This window comes from Zootoca vivipara, chromosome 7 (assembly GCF_965207765.1).
Source record: "Zootoca vivipara chromosome 7, rZooViv2.hap1.1, whole genome shotgun sequence".
Classification (NCBI taxonomy): domain Eukaryota; kingdom Metazoa; phylum Chordata; class Lepidosauria; order Squamata; family Lacertidae; genus Zootoca; species Zootoca vivipara.
Window position 1 is genome coordinate 76,996,570 of NC_142590.1, and position 20,421 is coordinate 77,016,990.

Consider the following 20,421-nt stretch of genomic DNA (forward strand, 5'->3'; position numbering starts at 1 on the left):
CTTACAGGTTCTCAAATGCTACCCATGAAGTGCTCAATGCCACCCTCCACACCACGCTGGCGCTCACAACGAAGCTGGTGCTTCCTACGCCTGCCAAGCCTATCCTTCCAGTGCAAACTGGGGTGCAAGCTCAACAAGAGGAGCAGTCAAGCGGCATGACTATATTCTTTAGTCTTCTTGTATTAGGTGAATGTGCATCCAAGACTTTCTGATCAGTTACTCTTGGCTGCTCCCCGGAGCAAATGCAGGTGGGCAAGTGGAAACTAAGGAACATGGGTAACCTAAACATCTCTGTTACCCAAGTCCCCTGTTTCACTGTTCACAGGCCATTCCCACTTAGACTTCATTTACATATTTGTTATTTCTATCAATAATTGGTCCCTGGTATTATGTTTCTGATCCTTAAAAAACAAGCAAACTAGTCTGCTTCTGAGGGTCTGTAGTCAAACAATACTTTTCTTTTCTCCTCCCTGTCCCAATCACTAGCTTTATTTCAGTGTGGAACGTTAGTAAACCCTTTTTGTTCCTTTGAGTTTTTGCATGGTTTTTATTTGCATGCTTATTTAGTGCATATGAACTGGGTGATTCTCTATGCGGATTGTTGTATTTACACAAGCCCGTGAGAAATTAGGGACCTGTTAGGATGGTCTGCCCTCAGAGGCTGATAGATTCGTTTAGTTTCCAAAAGGCTTTGGGGGATTTTTCCAGATAATATGACTGGCTGTCTTGCTGAATCCCTGGTTGATCTGTGGAATAAATGGATGCCCCTATCCCACTTGATGGGAGACTTGTTGGTATATACCAGTGCTGACGGCAATGAAACAAGCTAGGATTCTGCTTGAATGCATGTGAGGAAAACTCCAGAAGAATGGGATGGAATGACAGTGAATGCTCATTATTGAGCCTGCTCAGTGGCAGTGAAGAAGACACACTTTGCTGCTTTAATTGCATCCTCGCTGTCATGCTTTTCTGGGTACTGCAGGGCCCACAGTCATTTGTTCACTAGTATTCATGCCATCGCAGAAGAAGAATAGCTCTGTTAGCACCAACAAATGTCCCACAAAGTAGTGAGCAAGTTCTGGAGAGCTCTTCTTCAGGCTTGGTGCTGAGCAGAAGGGAGTGGTAGGGCTGGACAAGATGCTGCTGCCCTAAAGCAAGGGCAAGAGAACCCAAGGTCCTCCAGATGTTGCTGGACTACATCTCCCAGTGTCACTTATCATTGGCCCTGCTGGTGGGGCTGATGAGAGTTGGAGTCCTGCAACATCTGCAGGGCATGCAGAAGGCGTTTGGCAAATTTAATTGCAGTAGATTGAGATAGTATTGCTCAACTGGCATTTTCCACTCTCCAAAGTCATGTACCTTTCTGTGTTGATGGTGATAACATATTTGTACTAGGCTTTAGAGGAACCTGCCATCAGCAAGGTTCAACTATATATCCATTACACCGAGTATTGTCTGCTTTGGCAACGGTTTTCTAGGGTACCTGACTGAAATTGAGCACAACACCTGCTACCTGATCTTTTTAACTAGAGATACGCGGGTAGCGCTGTGGGTTAAACCACAGAGCCTAGGGCTTGCTGATCAGAAGGTTGGCGGTTCGAATCCCTGCGACGGGGTGAGCTCCCGTTGTGCAGTCCCAGCTCCTGCCAACCTAGCAGTTCAAAAGCACGTCAAAGTGCAAGTAGATAAATAGGTACCGCTACAGCGGGAAGATAAACGGAGTTTCTGTGTGCTGCTCTGGTTCGCCAGAAGCGGCTTTGTCATGCTGGCCACATGACCTGGAAGCTGTACGCCACCTCCCTCGGCCAATAATGCAAGATGAGCGCCACAATCCCAGAGTCGGTCATGACTGGACCTAATGGTCAGGGGTCCCTTTACCTTTACCAAGGGCTGAATGTGGGGCCTTCTGCATGTACACCATGTGTTCTGCCACTGAGTCGTGGTCTCTTAGGGCAAGGGTTGCCTATGAAGACCCTTGCTGATAGGTTTGTGGACACCCGGCCACATTTGGCCCGTGGGACAGATGTTCCCCACCCCTGCTTTATGCAGCTCCCATGCTCAAAGGTAGTTTCCTGCTAAACACCTGTCACTTGGTGGGAATACTGGGCCGTCGGGACTGCTGCCTTCATACCTTGCTTGTGAGTTTCCTGGGGTTACCTTGTTGGCCAGGATGTTGGATTAGATGAGCTGATTCTTCAGGACTCTTGTGTTCTTACATAGCATATTAATTGCAAGTGTGTGTGTGTGTGTGTGTGTGTGTGTGTGTGTCCTCTCCAGAAAAACAAAGCAAAATGTTTGACAGTTTTCCGTGATCTTTTAGACGTCTGCTGTAATAAGAATATGCACTTCATGTGAGAAAGTACAGGCTTGTTTGCACTACCATAGACGTTTTTTATAAGCACGGAGAGACAGATCCTATTGTAAAGTGGCAAGAGACTTTTTTAAGCAAAGCAAAAGAAGACAATAAAATTGAGATTGTTTTTGTTGCAAATAAACGAACATTCCTTGTCTGTGCAAAACAGCCCTTTGTCTTCAAACCAGCATCTGCCTTGCATCCAAGGCTAACTTGATGTTTAAGGAGTCATAAAAATGAAAGTTCCAAGCCAAAGGAAAGGGCAGAAGATAATGCAACTCAAAGTCTAAACATCTCAAAGAATTTAAAAGGTTTCTTTGGCTCTGAAGATTCTTTCCCTCCCTTTTCTAGCAGAATAAACTAAGATCTGGACTGTATTAAAAACTGTCCTGGAAGCAGCCAGTACTGTGAGTGCCATCTACCTGCTACTACCCACCCCTACCCCAAATAGAGGTTTTGTGCCATTAGCTGTCCAGCTGCTACAACCGTAACAATAGGACTATAACTAGCTGGCACAAAATAAACACATGGGCTGGGGAGTCTGCAAAGGTTGGCTTGGTGGACTAGCCAGCCATCTTTTTTTATGGTTGCCACCAGCCTTCTGCTCTCCACAGAATCCCCTTGAAGTGGACAGAGGGACTAGCAGAGAGTCTTTCATTTGCACTGAGGTATGAAGACGTTAAGCAGCAGCAGGAGCCTCTCGTTTTGCTCGGACAAGACTGCTCCTCCTAATACCTGCTCCAAACCACAACACAACTGAGAGATTTGAGGGAATGGATCTGAGCCCTCCCATGTACCCCATTTATCAGAGTAGTAGTCTTCAATATTTTCAGCCCTGGGATCCCTTTCAGCCCAAATCTGTATCTGGGGACCCATTTCTAATGCTTTGTTTCTATCCATCTACCGTACCTGTAACCTGGTTATGGGTCCTGAACCACCATTTGCAGACCAATGCGCTAGAGGACCAGTTGTCCTTGTCTGGCTTGCAAATGCTAGATACCAGATTTTGACAGTCCACCACAGCAATGGCACTTCTGCGGCACTGATAGGGGTAGTATCAAGAGGTTCTCAGCCTTTTGGCTAAGATCAAGTGTAGCATCTGTTCTTATCAGTTTAATATCTGAGTATGTTTTACCTGTAAGGTAAGTTCTACTGAAATCCATTGGATTAATGGCCATGTAAACAGCTGGCATCCTAAGGTAAGTTATTTTACAGAAGACAGTGGAAATGAAAGTTTTCTACCCCGATTCCCCTGCAGACACCGCTGCCTAAAAATCTCGGGAGAGTCGGGATGTCTTCCTAAGCAATGTGAGATGAAGATAATTGGCCAAAATCAGGCTGGCTCCTAAGAAAAGTTAACTGAAGGAAGTTCATAGAAGGAATATTTCCTTTTTCCCATCTCCCCGAAGAGCTCCCCCACCTTATTCTAAATAGTTTAGCGGAGCTCTCCTGACTCTCCAGTGAGGCTTTTGGGGGCACACAGGAGGCTGCAAGAGGAGAAGAGAAACATGCCTTCTGTAAGCTTCTTCATTTATCTTAAGATTTGTGCCAATGTGTTGAGAATCAGGACTTTTTAGGGCACTTGGGTCTCGAAAGCCCTGTTACGCATGTGCACTGGCACGCATGGTTCTTTGTAATCAAGTCATCAAGAATGATTCTATCCACCTGGGGGATACTGAAGGAGATTTTCTTAAAAACAAAGAACCTGCACAACACTGTAAAACCTACTATTTCATCTTTTAATGAACGTGTCCCTGTTCTGGCAATATTTGGTATTTCTCAACTCCTTCGCTACTACTACTTTTTTTTGGCTTTGCATTTCTTTCAATTTCAAAAGGGAATCGTGCAATTTGTTTGAATTGTACTATGTAGCTGCTGTTTATCCTGTACCTAAATGTTGTTGTTTTTCCCCTGCCAGGTATCTGCATCATATTGGTGCATTTATTGATAAGATTCAGGCTGCATTTCATGCCAGAGAGTGTTGCTGTTGTTTCTTTAGGTGAGTACCTCATAACAATGGGGGAAAGGAACTGTATTCTTGTGTACTTATTAATTCAGATAAAACACATCCTTTCTTTCCAGCGCTCATTCCGATTCAGTGAAGCAAATGGGCTGTAAGAGGGAGAAGGGACGGTGCAGGCTGTTTTGCAGGGAACGAACCAGGTCTTGTCTGAGAGCTAATCTAGTTCGCAGGGGGAACCAGTTCTCTCCAGACCCATTCATTGCTGTGCTTGGGGGGAATTTGTTTATTTATTGTTTATTGCATTTATATATTACCATTTATCTCTAAAGAGCTCAAGTCACATGGTTCTCCCCGCTCCTTTAATCTCCACACAACCCTGTGAGGTAGGTTAGGCTAAGAGGCAGTGAGTGGCCCAAGGTCACCCAGCAAGTTTTATGCTTAGTGGGGATTTGAAGCCTGGTCTCCCAGGTCCGTGGCTTGGTGGGAGAGCATCTGCTTTGCATGCAGAAGGTCTCAGGTTTAATCCCCGGCATCTCCAGGTTGGCCCAGGAGAGATTTTGCCTGAAACTATGGAGAGCACCTGCCAGACTATACCGAGCTAGATGGACCAATAGTCTGACCTGGTATAAGTCAGTTTCCATGTTCCTAACAGCAGCAGGCATGCAGCCATCTGCTTTTCTCGTGGACTCTGTGTCAACAGCCAGGGAGATGCTTATCATAAGGATGTGAGCAGCTGGAGAAAATTCAGAGGCACCAACCGGGTTGTGTGTGAAGTCTGATGAATTAGATCATTATTAAAAAATACACAAAAGCAGAGAAGGCAGAATTTACAGGCAGGGGCACAGAGTTCTTATAAACAAGACCCAGTATCATAAAGTTAAGAATTTATGGCGTGAAGAGCTCATAAAGTGCTTTTTCGCTTGCTTTTTTTAAAGGTTTCCTTGATTTTGGAGAGAACTTTCACCCGCAGTTTAATAGTGTCCTGTGGCAGGAGTTGGCCTAGATATAGGCAGTGCTGCTCTCTCGCTTTCAGAAGCAGATGTACTGTGTGTAGTTCTCCAGATTTCACAGTTCACTGTAGGCAGATGCATGGAGGTTATGCTTGACTTGTTAGTATATACAAAATATTGCTCAGCTGAAGGTCTTGGAAGAGGTATGGAATCGAAGAAGCATTCTGCAGCTGTCTCCAAACGTGTGACTGACAGTTAGCAAAAGACGATAAATGATAGGCAATAGGAAAGTAGACTATCGTAACAGAACATGAGAAGGAGTCCTGCAGGGGAAAGAGATTGGGAATAATAGACATAGATCTGGTATGGATGTGTAACACTAAACTATGGTTTAGTTTTACATGAATGAGCCTTAGACTCGTGTCCTCACTCTTCTGGTACAATTGTGAAGAGGAGATCAAAAGCCTCCACTTAGTTTCAATTAACTTTGGTTTATTTTTATGTCAGTCTCCAGATTGTGCTCGATCTTAGCTATGGCTTAACTAAAGAAGACAGGATCGTAAACCACAGTTTGATCTCTTAACTATAGTTAACGCGGGCCACAGTTTGGTCGGGTTTCAACATAATAGCTTTCTCCCTATCGTGAGTGTCTTGAACGGGGTGGAAAAGGAAGTGGGAGTGCTTCCCCTTGAGGTCTGTTCAGGTGTTTTGCATTTTGTTCAAATGAGGCTATAGTGGATTTTATGTTGCATGAGGAAGTCAAGTTTTGTTTACATTGTCAATTGAAAGGAGAAGAGAGCGATGGCTTTCCCTTCAAGTCTTGTGAGGAACAATTTGAGGGAGTTGGATATGTTTAGCCTGGATAAAATGAGACTGAGAGGAGACAGGGTAGCCATTGTCAAATATCCAAAGGGCTGTCACATGAAAGATGGAGCAAGCTTGTTTTCTCCTGCTCTGGAGGGTAGGACCCATACCCATGGCTTCAAGATACAAGGAATGAGATTCCAACAAAACATCAGAAAGAATTTTCTGACGATAAGAGCTCTTCAACAGTGGAACAGACTACCTTGGGAGGTTGTGGGCTTTTCTTCTTAGGAGGTTTTAAAGCAGTGGTTGGATGGCCATCTGCCATGGATGCTTTAGTTGGGATTCCTGCATTGCAGGGGGTTGGACTAAAGGATCCTCAGGGTCCCTTCCAACTCTACAATTCTATGATTCATCCAAGCTGAAAGTTGGAAGATTTATCCAAGATGGAAAGCTATTTTTAGGGAAATCTGGTAGCTAAAAGCATGAACTCTGCACTGCAAGTCCCTTACATCCCTTACATCTTAAACCAGTCATGAACTCACTGGTTGTGGTCTTTAGTGCAGGTGTCTCCAACCATCAGCTGATGTTGTATTGCAGCCCTCATCATCCCTGACCATTGGCCATGCTGGCTAAAGATGATGGGAATTTGCATCTAAATCATTTGAAGGATATAGGGTTGGGGATGGTTCTATTGCCTACCTTTCAGCAGCAGCTCATTTCCATCTTTAACATGGGTAAAATACCTATGTTAACACTAGTCTGCCTTAAGGTTTGTTGTTAAGTATTGCTGAGCTAATGTAGATAAATAGTCACAAAATAACTAGCCCTTCTTTTAACTGCAATTATTAGCTGTTCTTCTTAAGATTGCTCTTTTCTCTCCCTGTTGCATTGTTAAGTTGTAAGCCTTTGGCAAGGAGTGCTTTTTCACGGAGCTATTCTATAGGACCCAGAATAGTTTTAAGCTCTTTATAAATAATAATCAAGGTCATAGTGCTGCTTCTTATTAATATGTAAGTAATTCTGATAAGCTTTGAGCCCTTTGGAATTAAGTACTACATAAAAACCATGTATTAATTATCATGATGCTACTAAAACATTGCATGCCATTGAGGAGCTGCCATCAAGGCAACGCCAAACTAAGAATAAAATGCCAGGAGAAAGGAACAAAGAAAGCTGACTAGGGGAACGATATGTCCTGTGAAGTACATCCAACTTGAACTGAGGAACACATTTGAGACATTGTCTGAAGAAGAGGGAGATCAGATGCTGAGTTGGCCCTGGAACAAATGACAAAAGCCTTAGGATAAATATGAATCATAGAATCATAGATTTGGAAGAGACCACAAGGGCCACCCAGTCCAACCTCCTGCCAGCAGTGGCTATGGATAGAGCAAAAACAAGACGACGACAACAGCAACAACAATTTATTATTTATACCCCGCCCATCTGGCTGGGTTTCCCTAGCCACTCTGGGCGGCTTCCAACAGAATATTAAAATACAATAATCTTTTAAACATTAAAAGCTTCCCTAAACAGGGCTGCCTTCAGATGTCTTCTAAAAGTCTGGTAGTTGTTTTTCGCTTTGACATCTGGTGGGAGGGCATTCCACAGGGGGAGGTGCCACTACTGAGAAGGTCCTCTGCCTGGTTCCCTGTAACTTGGCTTCTCGCAACGAGGGAACTGCCAGAAGGCCCTCGGCACTGGACCTCAGTGTCCGGACAGAACGATGGGGGTGGAGACGCTCCTTCAGGTATACTGGACCGAGGCCATTTAGGGCTTTAAAGGTCAGCACCAACACTTTGACTTGTGCTCGGAAACGTACTAGGAACCAATGTAGGTCTTTAAAGACTGGTGTTATGTGATCTTGACGGCCGCTCCCAGTCACCAGTCTAGCTGCCGCATTCTGGATTAGTTGTAGTTTCCGGGTTGCCTTCAAAGGTGGCCCCACATAAGAGCGCATTGCGGTAGTCCATAAGACACTTAGGAAAGAGCAATAATATAAGGGAGTGCTGTTTTGGAAAGGACATTAAAGTACGAACACAGAGAGAAAGTACAAGCAAGGAGACCATAAAATATTGCAGCAGGTAGAAGAGTTAGTTCACTTGTGATGGTAAAGCCTAGAGGTGTAGAGGTGTTGAAAAAGGCATTATTGGATCCCATTGCCCTAGATAATTCTCAGACTGTGTTCAGTGCTCTTTTCTTGATTAAGGTCATAGAACGTGGTAAACAACCTCTTGCCTTTCTTGGATGAAGCTCACTATCTGAATTCTTTCCTATATGAGTTCAGGCCTGATTCTGGTTGGTTTTAGACCGACCAGGTGGATGATCTACGCAGGAACTGGACAGGGGAGGCACATCCCTGTTGGTTCTGCTGAACCGCTCATTGGCATATGATACTACCAGCCACATTATCTTTCAGGAGCTGTCCTCAAGAGGGAGGGATGTAGCTCAGTTGGTAGAGCACATGGGCTGAATCCAAAAAGATTCAATCCCTGGCATCTTCAGATAGGACTGTGAAAGATTCCTTTGTGAAACCTTGGAGAGCCACTGCCAGTCAGTGTGAACCAGGGTGGGCAGCATTTAGACTTGCAGGATGTAAGCCCTGAGATCTACCAACTGGGAGCAGGTACAAAAGACATGTATCTAGAATTGAGGGATTCTGAGCCCATGAATTTGTTGTGAGTACTAGAACTGAGCTGAGCTCGTTATCCTTCATCATAAAAAAAATTGGTTACTGCCCCCTGGCTGTCATCCTCCTTTCTTTCTTTCTGCAGCAAAAAAGTATTTTTTTGGGGGTGGGGCAGATTTATTTGTTTTTAAAAAACTGAAAGTCATAAACCCTATAGGAAATCACCCAGAGATCTACCAACATATCTCTTAACTGCTTTCCTGCCCGCTCTTGACGTACTGAGCCAGATAGACGAATGGTGAGATGTGTTTTTATTGCTAAATGGAAAAGCAGAAGTGGTTAGCAGAAGTGCTTTCACTATAACATGCAATGTACCTGCTAACTTTGGACTCAAAATGAAAGAGCTTGTTTCGGATCATATTTGGCACAAAAATAAAGCAACCAGATCTATTCATTAAAACTTTACTAATCTACCTCTGAAATGGTTCAGGCTGACTTCTCTAATTGTTTATTACAAAACTAAGATGTGCCTAGGAGCTGGGGAGGAGGGGCACCTTCCAGCTCTAGTCAATCTTGGGTGCCGCAACTATAATTTACTCTGGGGTAGTTGGTATTTGAAAGAGATACAGAAGTGCTTCCTTAAGGGTGTATGCTACTGAGCTTGCTCTGAGAACCTAATCTCTGTATCTTAAAATCTTACAGCTACTGCAAGATTATGAAGCATCCTTAATGTAGCGTAATGAGGGCTATTTCTGTCACTTGGGGAGTAAGAGATTGTCATCTTAAATCCAGATCAAACTCTGAAGCATTTGCAAATACGTTTAAAAAGTTCAGCAGCTGGATTCTGCTTACCCATTGGTTTGGCTTGCTGATGTAGCATTCCTGATTTCTGAGTGACTATGCCTTCAAAGCGTGAGAACGTGTGCCGTTGTAATTTTATTTATTTATTTGGGAGGTTTTTATCCTGCCATGTGCCATGTGGTCACAGGGTGGATCACAGAAACATGCAATGAGAAACAACTGAAGAGCATTTGTTAATAAAAGCACAATTTAGGAATTCACTGCAAATTCAGTTTGCATATCCCGTAAATGAGAACAGAAGACTGAATTTTCATCTAGTGGAAATAAATAAAATTAAATAAAAAACTGTCCAGTAGCACCTTAGAGACCAACTAAGTTTGTTCTGGGTATAAGTTTTCATGTGCACCTCTAAAGAAGTGTGGATGCACATGAAAGCTTATACCCAGAACAAACCTAGTTGGTCTCTAAGGTGCTAATGAACAGTTTTTAAATTTTTATTTATTTATTTCGACTGCATCAGACCAACACGGCTACCTACCTGAATCTTGCATCTAGTGGTTATAGAACAGACGTGACATATTCTGCTGAGTTTACTATCTTGATTGACAGTTATATGGAAGACTTTTAATTCTAAACGACTTTTAATTCTAAGCGACTTTTAATTCTAAACAAAGGAGCATTTTGTTTAATTCCCCTGGTGTGAGAACATCAGATTCTCCTTTTTCTTATTAACTTTTATTTGCATGAATTTTCCTGGAAGTTCCTTCAGTAGCAGTTTTATGTTCATACTGATTGCAATCTCACTTGGAGGGAGGAATGCAAGGATTACGTTTTGGGCAAGTTCTCCTCTCAGTTTCCTCAGGAATCCTGTATCTTGTAACATTTTTTAGTGTTGTGTCAACAGGATCCTGACTTCAAAGCAGTTTACTTGTTGAATAAGTGGGGTATGAGTTTTTCTTGTCTCGCCCGACTCTTTACTGGAAATTTAGCTTCCGGGCCCAACCACTGTTTCACAATAAGGGTTGTTATGAACTCCCTCTGCCAAAGAGATCCAAATTTGCATGCCAGGAACCCTTACAGTCTGCGTTCAAGATAATTTATTTGCATGACCTTCAGGGGATAAAATTCATTGTCATTTACGAGCTTGTTTTAGAAGCAGGTTTTTATTGTTATTGTTTCTTTGTACTACTGTAGTTTCTTCCTCCCAAACTCCTTACCATTGGTAACATTGCAAGGTAATCTGGTTATAATTTTGCCATCATCCTAAAAGGTCCAGTTTAGGGTCAGGCTAGCATTAGGCAGAAGGAGGTGACTGCCTCAGGGGGCAGGTTCTTGGTGTATGCCACATGACCTATCCTTGGTCTGCCTTAGGTGTGCTGGAGGATGCTATCCCATTCTAGGGGTTGAATTAAGTTTCACCTGGCAGCACTAGTGGTGCACATGCTGGGGGCAGAGCCACCATCCCAACACCACCGGCGCCACTACGTACCTGAGCTGGGTGTAGCTGGAGTTGCATAGGTACAATGGCAGGAGTGTTAGATTGGATCTGTTGGGGCATGCACACAGCCCCAGCCTTGCCACCGCCCAGCCCCATCCATGTATGCAGCAGTGAAGCTAGTGTTGGAAAAACAGTTCCCACCCCATGGGCTGCCGCTGGTTTGTAGTCCAGTTGCCTTCTGTAAGTGGACTGGGGCTGTAGTGTTACGCTGTCCTTTTCCACAGGCAGCAAAATGTCTTGGGCTTGCCTTGGTTCAACTGAATACACTTCCCCCCTGCATTCAAGATATCCCATTGCAGTATTGCAGAAGGCGACCATTGACGATCTCTTATTCTAGTCAAAGTGGTGGAAGTGCTAATCCAATTAGTCTCCTGTGCTTCTGCCCTCTTAAGCCTCTGCGTGTGCAAATTTTTCTAGCGCTCTGTAACGGGGCAGTTACTACTGGATATTACTAGGGATGGTTTCTCATGGACCACATTGGGTTGGCACAGAAAGAAAACTAACCACTTCCCTCAGAATTTGTAAATTGCTGAGCTTATTTGCCAGCCTGTCCAAAGTCCCCATTCAAATCAATGGGGATATTTGAAAGAGGCTGCAGCTTTGAATGTAGCTGGGGAGATGGGATAGCTTGGTGACCTTAACTCCATCCTGGAGCACATGCATTGCATGCAGAGGGTCCCAGTTTCAACCACTTAAAACCCAGTTAAAAGGGTCAGGTATTAGGTGATGGATCAGAATCCTGCTTGAGATCCCAGGAGTACAAACACTGGGTTTGATGGGCAAAAGGCAGCTTCCTATGTTTCTAGACTCCTTGAGGCAAGAAGTTACTCAGCAACAGTCACTATTTGCTCCACACTGGCTGTTTTGGGACTGAATGGGGGAGGTAAACTGAGAACTCTTCTCTAATTTGGCTTCCAATCTGAGCTGGAGAAGAACTGAGGGCCTTCTAATGCTTTCCTTTGTGATGAGCATTACTAAGCGCTCAGATTTTGTTTCTGAACCTCTGCCTTGTGAATTTTGCTGGTCTCTCTTTTTAAAAAAGCAACAACCACTTTTATGTGGTTGATGGAAAGTATTTAATTGATTTTACTGGTTTTTTAATTGGCTGGTTTTTATGTTTGCCTGAGGCAGAATTTGTGGTAACCTATGTTGGATTTGCACTTGGTCTCCTATCCACATACTGGTTTGTCCCAGGCTAAATGTGTTTTGAAGCAATTTGCAAAGCTTATCCCCTTCATGGATCAATGCCTTGTCGTGGCGAAGGGGCTTGAATAACTCAGAGAAGCTATGAGCTATGCCATGCAGGGCCACCCAAGATGGACAGGTCATAGTGGAGAGTTTTGACTAAACGTGATCCACCTGGAGAAGGAACTGGCAAGCCACTCCAGTATCCCTGCCAAGAAAACTCCATGGACAAAGACAACAGGCATATAAAAGTTATGACGCTGGAAGATGAGCCCCTCAGGTCGGAAGGCGTCCAACATGCTACTGAGGAAGAGCGGAGGACAAGTACAAGTAGATTCAGAGCTGATGAAGCGGCTGGGCCAAAGCCGAAAGGACGCTCAGTTGCGGATATGCCTGGAAGCGAAAGGAAAGTCCGATGCTGTAAAGAAAAATATTGCATAGGAACCTGGAATGTAAGAACCATGAATAGAGGTAAGCTGGATGTGGTCAAAAATGAGATGACAAGAATAAATATCGACATCCTGGGCATCAGTGAACTAAAATGGAAGGGAATGGGTGAATTCAGTTTGGGTGACTATCATATCTACTACTGTGGGCAAGAATCCTGTAGAAGAAATGGAGTGGCCCTCATAGTCAACAAAAGAGTGGCAAAAGCTGTAATGGGATGCAATCTCAAAAATGACAGAATGATCTCGATACGAATCCAAGGCAGACCTTTTAACATCACAGTAATCCAAGTTTATGCACCAACTACCGGTGCTGAAGAAAGTGAAATTGACCAATTCTATGAAGACCTACAACACCTTCTAGAAATGACACCAAAGAAGGATGTTCTTCTCATTACAGGGGACTGGAATGCTAAAGTAGGGAATCAAGAGATAAAAGGAACAACTGGCAAGTTTGGCCTTGGAGTTCAAAATGAAGCAGGGCAAAGGCTAATAGAGTTCTGTCAAGAGAACAAGCTGGTCATCACAAACACTCTCTTCCAACAACACAAGAGACGACTCTACACATGGATATCACCAAATGGGCAGCATCGAAATCAGATTGATTATATTCTCTGCAGCCAAAGATGGAGAAGCTCTATACAGTCAGCAAAAACAAGACCAGGAGCTGACTGTAACGCAGATCATCAGCTTCTTATAGCAAAATTCCAGCTTAAACTGAAGAAAGTAGGAAAAACCACTGGGCCAGTAAGATACAATCTGAATCAAATCCCTTATGAATACACAGTGGAAGTGAGTAACAGGTTTAAGGATTTAGATTTGGTGGACAGAGTGCCTGAAGAACTATGGATGGAGGCTCGTAACATTATACAGGAGGCAGCAACGAAAACCATCCCAAGGAAAAGGAAATGCAAGAAGGCAAAATGGCTGTCCAACGAGGCCTTACGAATAGCGGAGGAGAGGAGGCAAGCAAAATGCAAGGGAGATAAGGAAAGATACAGGAAACTGAATGCAGATTTCCAAAAAACAGCAAGGAGAGATAAGAGGGTCTTCTTAAATGAGCAATGCAAAGAAATAGAGGAAAACAATAGAATGGGGAAAACCAGAGATCTGTTCAAGAAAATTGGAGATATGAAAGGAACATTTCGTACAAAGATTACCATAATCAAGGACAAAAGTGGTAAGGACCTAACAGAAGCAGAAGACATCAAGAAGAGGTGGCAAGAATACACAGAGGAATTATACCAGAAAGATATGGAGGTCTCGTACACCCCAGGTGGTGTGGTTGCTGACCTTGAGCCAGACATCTTGGAGAGTGAAGTCAAATGGGCCTTAGAAAGCACTGCTAATAACAAAGCCAGTGGAAGTGATGATATTCCAGCTGAACTATTTAAAATTTTAAAAGATGATGCTGTTAAGGTGCTACACCCAATATGCCAGCAAGTTTGGAAAACTCAGCAATGGCCAGAGGATTGGAGAAGATCAGTCTACATCCCAATTCCAAAGAAGGGCAGTGCCAAAGAATGCTCCAACTACCGCACAATTGCGCTCATTTCACACGCTAGCAAGGTTATGCTTAAAATTCTACAAGGCAGGCTTAGGCAGTATGTGGACCGAGAACTCCCAGAAGTGCAAGCTGGATTTCGAAAGGGCAGAGGAACCAGAGACCAAATAGCAAACATGCGCTGGATTATGGAGAAAGCTAGAGAGTTCCAGAAAAACGTCTACTTCTGCTTCATTGACTATGCAAAAGCCTTTGACTGTGTCGACCACAGCAAACTATGGCAAGTTCTTAAAGAAATGGGAGTGCCTGATCACCTCATCTGTCTCCTGAGAAATCTCTATGTGGGACAAGAAGCTACAGTTAGAACTGGATATGGAACAACTGATTGGTTCAAAATTGGGAAAGGAGTACGACAAGGTTGTATATTGTCTCCCTGCTTATTTAACTTATATGCAGAATTCATCATGCGAAAGGCTGGACTAGATGAATCCCAAGCAGGAATTAAGATTGCCGGAAGAAATATCAACAACCTCAGATATGCAGATGACACAACCTTGATGGCAGAAAGTGAGGAGGAATTAAAGAACCTTTTAATGAGGGTGAAAGAGGAGAGCGCAAAATATGGTCTGAAGCTCAACATCAAAAAAACCAAGATCATGGCCACTGGTCCCATCACCTCCTGGCAAATAGAAGGGGAAGAAATGGAGGCAGTGAGAGATTTTACTTTCTTGGGCTCCTTGATCACTGCAGATGGTGACAGCAGTCACGAAATTAAAAGACGCCTGCTTCTTGGGAGAAAAGCAATGACAAACCTAGACAGCATCTTAAAAAGCAGAGACATCACCTTGCCGACAAAGGTCCGTATAGTTAAAGCTATGGTTTTCCCAGTAGTGATGTATGGAAGTGAGAGCTGGACCATAAAGAAGGCTGATCGCCGAAGAATTGATGCTTTTGAATTATGGTGCTGGAGGAGACTCTTGAGAGTCCCATGGACTGCTAGAAGATCAAACCTATCCATTCTTAAGGAAATCAGCCCTGAGTGCTCCCTGGAAGGACAGATCGTGAAGCTGAGGCTCCAATACTTTGGCCACCTCATGAGAAGAGAAGAATCCTTGGAAAAGACTCTGATGTTGGGAAAGATTGAGGGCACTAGGAGAAGGGGACGACAGAGGACGAGATGGTTGGACAGTGTTCTCGAAGCTACGAACATGAGTTTGACCAAACTACGGGAGGCAGTGCAAGACAGGAGTGCCTGGCGTGCTATGGTCCATGGGGTCACGAAGAGTCGGACACGACTAAACGACTAAACAACAACAACAAGCAAAGCTTACAGAAGAAGTTGGTATCAGAACAGCTGGTATGTCGGTGTGTGTGTGTGTGTGTGTGTGTGTTTAGCAGCAGTTTTGAAAATTGGTTGAACAGGCTTAATGTAGCAGGTTCTATTCTTCAACAGATGAATGCGTAATACATAAGAGATTAAAGTAAAATGTGTATGGGGAACGAAAGCATTAATTATGAACAGTTACGGAAAACGTGTCACTCTTGAGATTTCAAGCAATCAGCTGTGTTATGACATTTCCCACAGTTCACTCAGTGCAGAAGTGATACATCAAACATAGTTTGGAACAAGTCGTCTCTCGTTTTGCTTCTTGATAAAAGCTTGCCAGCCAGTGACTAGGCAGAAGATTAAATGGCTAAATTCAGATACCTTCCTATCAGTTGCTTAATCTTAACCCATTAGCTGTTTAAGCAATATTCTTGGTTTCTCCTGTGGATTTGCTTTCTATCACATCCTTCCTGCTGGCTAGGAGATTCCACCCATTCCAAAATGAGCTCACCTGTCCCATTTTACATGCATACTTTTGTAGCTTCCCATGGAAATGCCTGCAGGGCATCATGTTCTAACTATGCTTAGGAAACTTCTCCAGTTGGCAGCAGAGCAAACTCTCCTCAGCACTATGGGTTGTGGGAAATAGATTGAGCTGTTCGACACAGCCTATCAAGTTTGGAAATGTAGGTCTTCTCTCCCAGCCTATGAAATGCAAATGTGACCAAAGCCTTGTTAACAGTTTTTAAAGAGAAAGTAAGCACAACCTGGTTCAAGTTTGCAGGGTACCTGGAAAGCTTGCCTACAATTCTGAACTGAAGATATAGTTGTCAAGCCCCACACTGGACAAAAGGTTCTTGCATTGCAGGGGGTTGGGGCTAGATGACCCTCAGGGGTCTCTTCTGATTCCAAGAGTCTATGAATAGCTGGGAAGCGGCAGATTGGATCAGGCTCAGTTGACACTGTTCCATTTGATTGACTAGTTTTGGTTTTATGCTCCTTGGAGGAAGGATGACTTTGCTGGAATTAGTGAGAGTCAGCTCCGCATAGCTTCTAGGGTACCTCTCAACTATTTCTTTATTTGTAAGATTTATATGACCTGTGCCTCATCGCATGTAATCTTGGGGTGAGTCACAACAAACAGTATAAGCAGGTAAAAGAAAAATGCTGTTTAAAATGAAAATCCACAGAATATTGCAACAATTTAGTCTTGAACACACAGTTAACCAAAGGCCTGCTGGAAAAGAAATACCTTCCACAAGTAAAATATAAGTTGGGCTTCTTCTTATTCCTGTACTTAAAAGATTAAGAGAAAAATTCTGTTGCATCACACACTGCTTTCTTTGTTGGGAGGTCATTCAACAACAGACAGTAAACAGTAAACTTTTCAAGGTTTGTCGCTGCACTTCTCTCCCCGCCCCCCAAACCACTTTATTGCAATCTTTTAAGGGGTCATCCTATACTGACACGTGGAAGGTTGTCCCTGAAACAAAAAGAAGCTTCATATTTTCACAGTACATTGCGTTACAACACATTCATCAGGAGCTGCTCATGTGATGCTCTTTTGATCACTTCTGTAGGTCAGAGTGGCACCTGCCTGTTCTAAAAATACCCTTCCAAACTCTCACTTCCAGTTCTCAAACCACATCTTCCAGAGTTAGAATAAAGAATTGCTCCTACATGCCTTTCTGTGTTGAAGTAAATCCAGGCATTCCCCCACCCTCACTTATGCGTGATTGCCTCGTGTGCGAATGGCATCGGGAATTAAATAAATGATTGAATTCAAACCCAGAAATGGTGGGAGAGGGCTAGAGAGGCCTCGTGGCTTGCAAGAAGACCCTCACCAGATTCCAAAGAGACCAGAGGCACAGCAGGACTTTGTTTATGCTGCTCAGCCTCCCCGCCTGACAGCTGATGTGCGGGGTAGCTCAGCAGCAGTAGCTGCTTTCCCTTGCATCCTCCTCCTGTCAGCCCCAGAGCTTCAATTTTAGTTGGGGATATTTGGGGATACAGTATTTTTTGTGTGGATTGAAGAGACAGAGTGGCAAAAATGGCAACTAGAGGGTGCCCCCCACTTTACGTGATTTCACTTATATGGGGGGGGGGGAGAATGTAACCCCAGCGTAAGTGTGTGTGGGGAAAATCTTGTACAAACTATAGGTGCCAGACAGAGATCTAAGTTGAGTTAGAACAGTGGTTCTCAAAAGGTGAGGCAGGAGAGGATGGACAATCAAAGAAACATTTAAATAGTGTCATGTAGTGATAGTTTTGTGTAAATAGACAGACAAACAGACAGACAGATACAGCAGCATATGGATAGATATTTTTCAAAATTAGAGCAAGAATATTGGCTATTCTGCAATTCTGTCCAACATATTGTGGGTGAACAGGGGTTTTCAACTCTTATAGTTCAGAAATATAAAAGTTCAGAAACGAGAGAGGCTTCTTTGTGTTGATGAGGATATGAGAGTTTGTCTCAAATTAGACCTAAGATAAATGAGATCACCTCTCAAACAAGTTAACACCTCTCATTGAGTTTGTCTGCATATGTAAGGTACACATGTAAGAGGCTCGTTTATAATTATATTTTGGGAATGAGTTATGTTCTTATGCAGTTGCATTGTTTTGTATTTTCTGGGTGTTCATATTTTCTGTTTTGTATTTTCTGGGTGTTCATATTATGGAGTGGTTGTGTTCTCTATTATAAATCAAACATTGCTAGGAGTTGTTTCTTTTTGTTTTCTAATGCATTTTTATCAATGAAAAATTGGTGTGGTGCGAGCAAATTTTTAGATTAGAAGGTTGTTCTTAAACTTTTTTCTCTGGGCCGCACTTTCAGAATAAAAATTTGCTCGCACCACACCAATTTTTCATTGATAAACTCCCAGAAGTGCAAGCTGGATTTCGAAGGGGCAGAGGGACCAGAGACCAAATTGCAAACATGCGCTGGATTATGCAGAAAGCTAGAGAGTTCCAGAAAAATACCTACTTCTGCTTCATTGACTACGCAAAAGCATTTGACTGTGTCGACCACAGCAAACTGTGGCAAGTTCTTAAAGAAATGGGAGTGCCTGATCATCTCATCTGTCTCCTGAGAAATCTCTATGTGGGACAAGAAGCTACAGTTAGAACTGGACATGGTTCAAAATTGGGAAAGGAGTACGACAAGGCTGTATATTGTCTCCATGCTTATTTAACTTATATGCAGAATTCATCATGTGAAAGGCTGGACTGGATGAATCCCAAGCCGGAATTAAGATTGCTGGAAGAAATACTGTATCAACAACCTCAGATATGCTGATGACACAACCTTGATGGCAGAGAGGGAGGAGGAGGAATTTAAGAACCTTTTATTGAGGATGAAAGAGGAGAGCGCAAAATATGGTCTGAAGCTCAACATCAAAAAAACTAAGATCATGGCCACTGGTCCCATCACCTGGCAAATAGAAGGGGAAGAAATGGAGGCAGCGAGACATTTTACTTTCTTGGGTTCCATGATCACTGCAGATGGTGACAGCAGTCACGAAATTAAAAGAAGCCTGCTTCTTGGGAGAAAAAGCAATGACAAACCTAGACAGCATCTTAAAAAGCAGAGACATCACCTTGCTGACAAAGGTCCGTATAGTTAAAGCTATGGGTTTCCCAGTAGTGATGTATGGGATTGAGAGCTGGACCATAAAGAAGGCTGATCGCCGAAGAAGTGATGCTTTTGAATTATGGTGCTGGAGGAGATTCTTGAGAGTCCCATGGACTGCAAGAAGATCAAACCTATCCATTCTTAAGGAGATCAGCCCTGAGTGCTCACTAGAAGGACAGATCCTGAAGCTGAAGCTCCAGTACTTTGGCCACCTCATGAGAAGAGAAGACTCCCTGGAAAAGACCCTGATGTTGGGAAAGATGGAGGGCACAAGGAGAAGGGGATGATAGAGGACGAGATGGTTGGACAGTGTTCTCGAAGCCACCAATATGAGTTTGACCAAACTGCGGGAGGCAGTGGAAGACAGGAGTGCCTGGCATGCGCTGGTCCATGGGGTCATGAAGAGTCGGACACGACTAAATGACTAAACAACAACAAGGTTAGAAGGAGGAGTTAGAAGGTTACTTCCTTAAGAGTTTAGAGGAAGAAGGAAGGAACTATTAAAGAAGAGAAACCAAGGCATTACCAATCCATCGGAGAAATGACCTCTTCTTCTGCTAAATGTTTTGAAGCAGGAGGTTGTTTTCTGCAGTCAGGCTACCAGGTGGTTATTTCAAATTTGCAATAGGGGAACTGAGGGCAAGAGATCTCCTTTTAGCCTTCCTTTTTCCTTCTGGGTTGCAAGGATTTCCTGGATATGAGGTAGCAGGGAATACCATAAGGCTATGCATTTCCAGGAGCCCTGGCTATTTTGTACTCTGTCTAAAAACATAGGTGGAAAAGGAAAATGGGTGGAAAGGGGAGGAGGATGAGCAAAGCTCACTGAATCTGGACTGACGTCGATTGAACGGGCTGAGTCATAGTTGCGATGTGCACAGGATTGTGCTTTAGGCGAGGCGACACCACTAAATCTTTGTGTTCCCCATTCACAGAAAACTGAGCACCTGAACACTCTGATGGGTCAAAGCTTTTCACGTTTCACATTGTGCTTTTCTCTCTTTCTCCTTTTAGGTATCCTCATGGGAGCATTTATAAAAATTATAGAAGCTCAAAAGCTAGCCAACTGGAAGGTACTCTGACAACATTTTAAAGTTCTTGGTTGTTGTTTTTACCATATCTTTTATGCTGCGCTTAATTTGAGCAAGCAAAAGAAGTGCCACTTAGGGTTCCTTGCTTTGTATCCCTGAAGCAGGACAAATTTTGCACTGGTCATCGCAGCCCACAAAAGAAGCAGTAGCAGCAGCTGCCCGGGGCATCACCATTTAAGAAGCATTGGGTTAGTCCAGGGGACTTGGAAAGGGGAATGCCTGCACCGACCCTC

The 20,421-nt window shown here is 43.5% G+C and overlaps 1 protein-coding gene and 1 pseudogene across 5 annotated transcripts in view; both read left to right on the forward strand.

The window, feature by feature from the left end:
- Nucleotides 1–20,421, forward strand: part of SLC9A8 (solute carrier family 9 member A8) — a 61,426-nt gene that overhangs the window by 9,680 nt on the left and 31,325 nt on the right. For all 5 annotated transcript variants that reach the window (XM_035121465.3, XM_035121467.3, XM_088674620.1 and 2 more), the window contains exons 2-4: nucleotides 8–186; nucleotides 4,272–4,352; nucleotides 20,112–20,170. In XM_035121465.3, coding sequence (XP_034977356.2) covers nucleotides 8–186; nucleotides 4,272–4,352; nucleotides 20,112–20,170 — 319 coding nt within the window. The remainder of the gene's footprint in view (nucleotides 1–7; nucleotides 187–4,271; nucleotides 4,353–20,111; nucleotides 20,171–20,421) is intronic.
- Nucleotides 3,414–3,517, forward strand: LOC118089614 (U2 spliceosomal RNA; annotated as a pseudogene).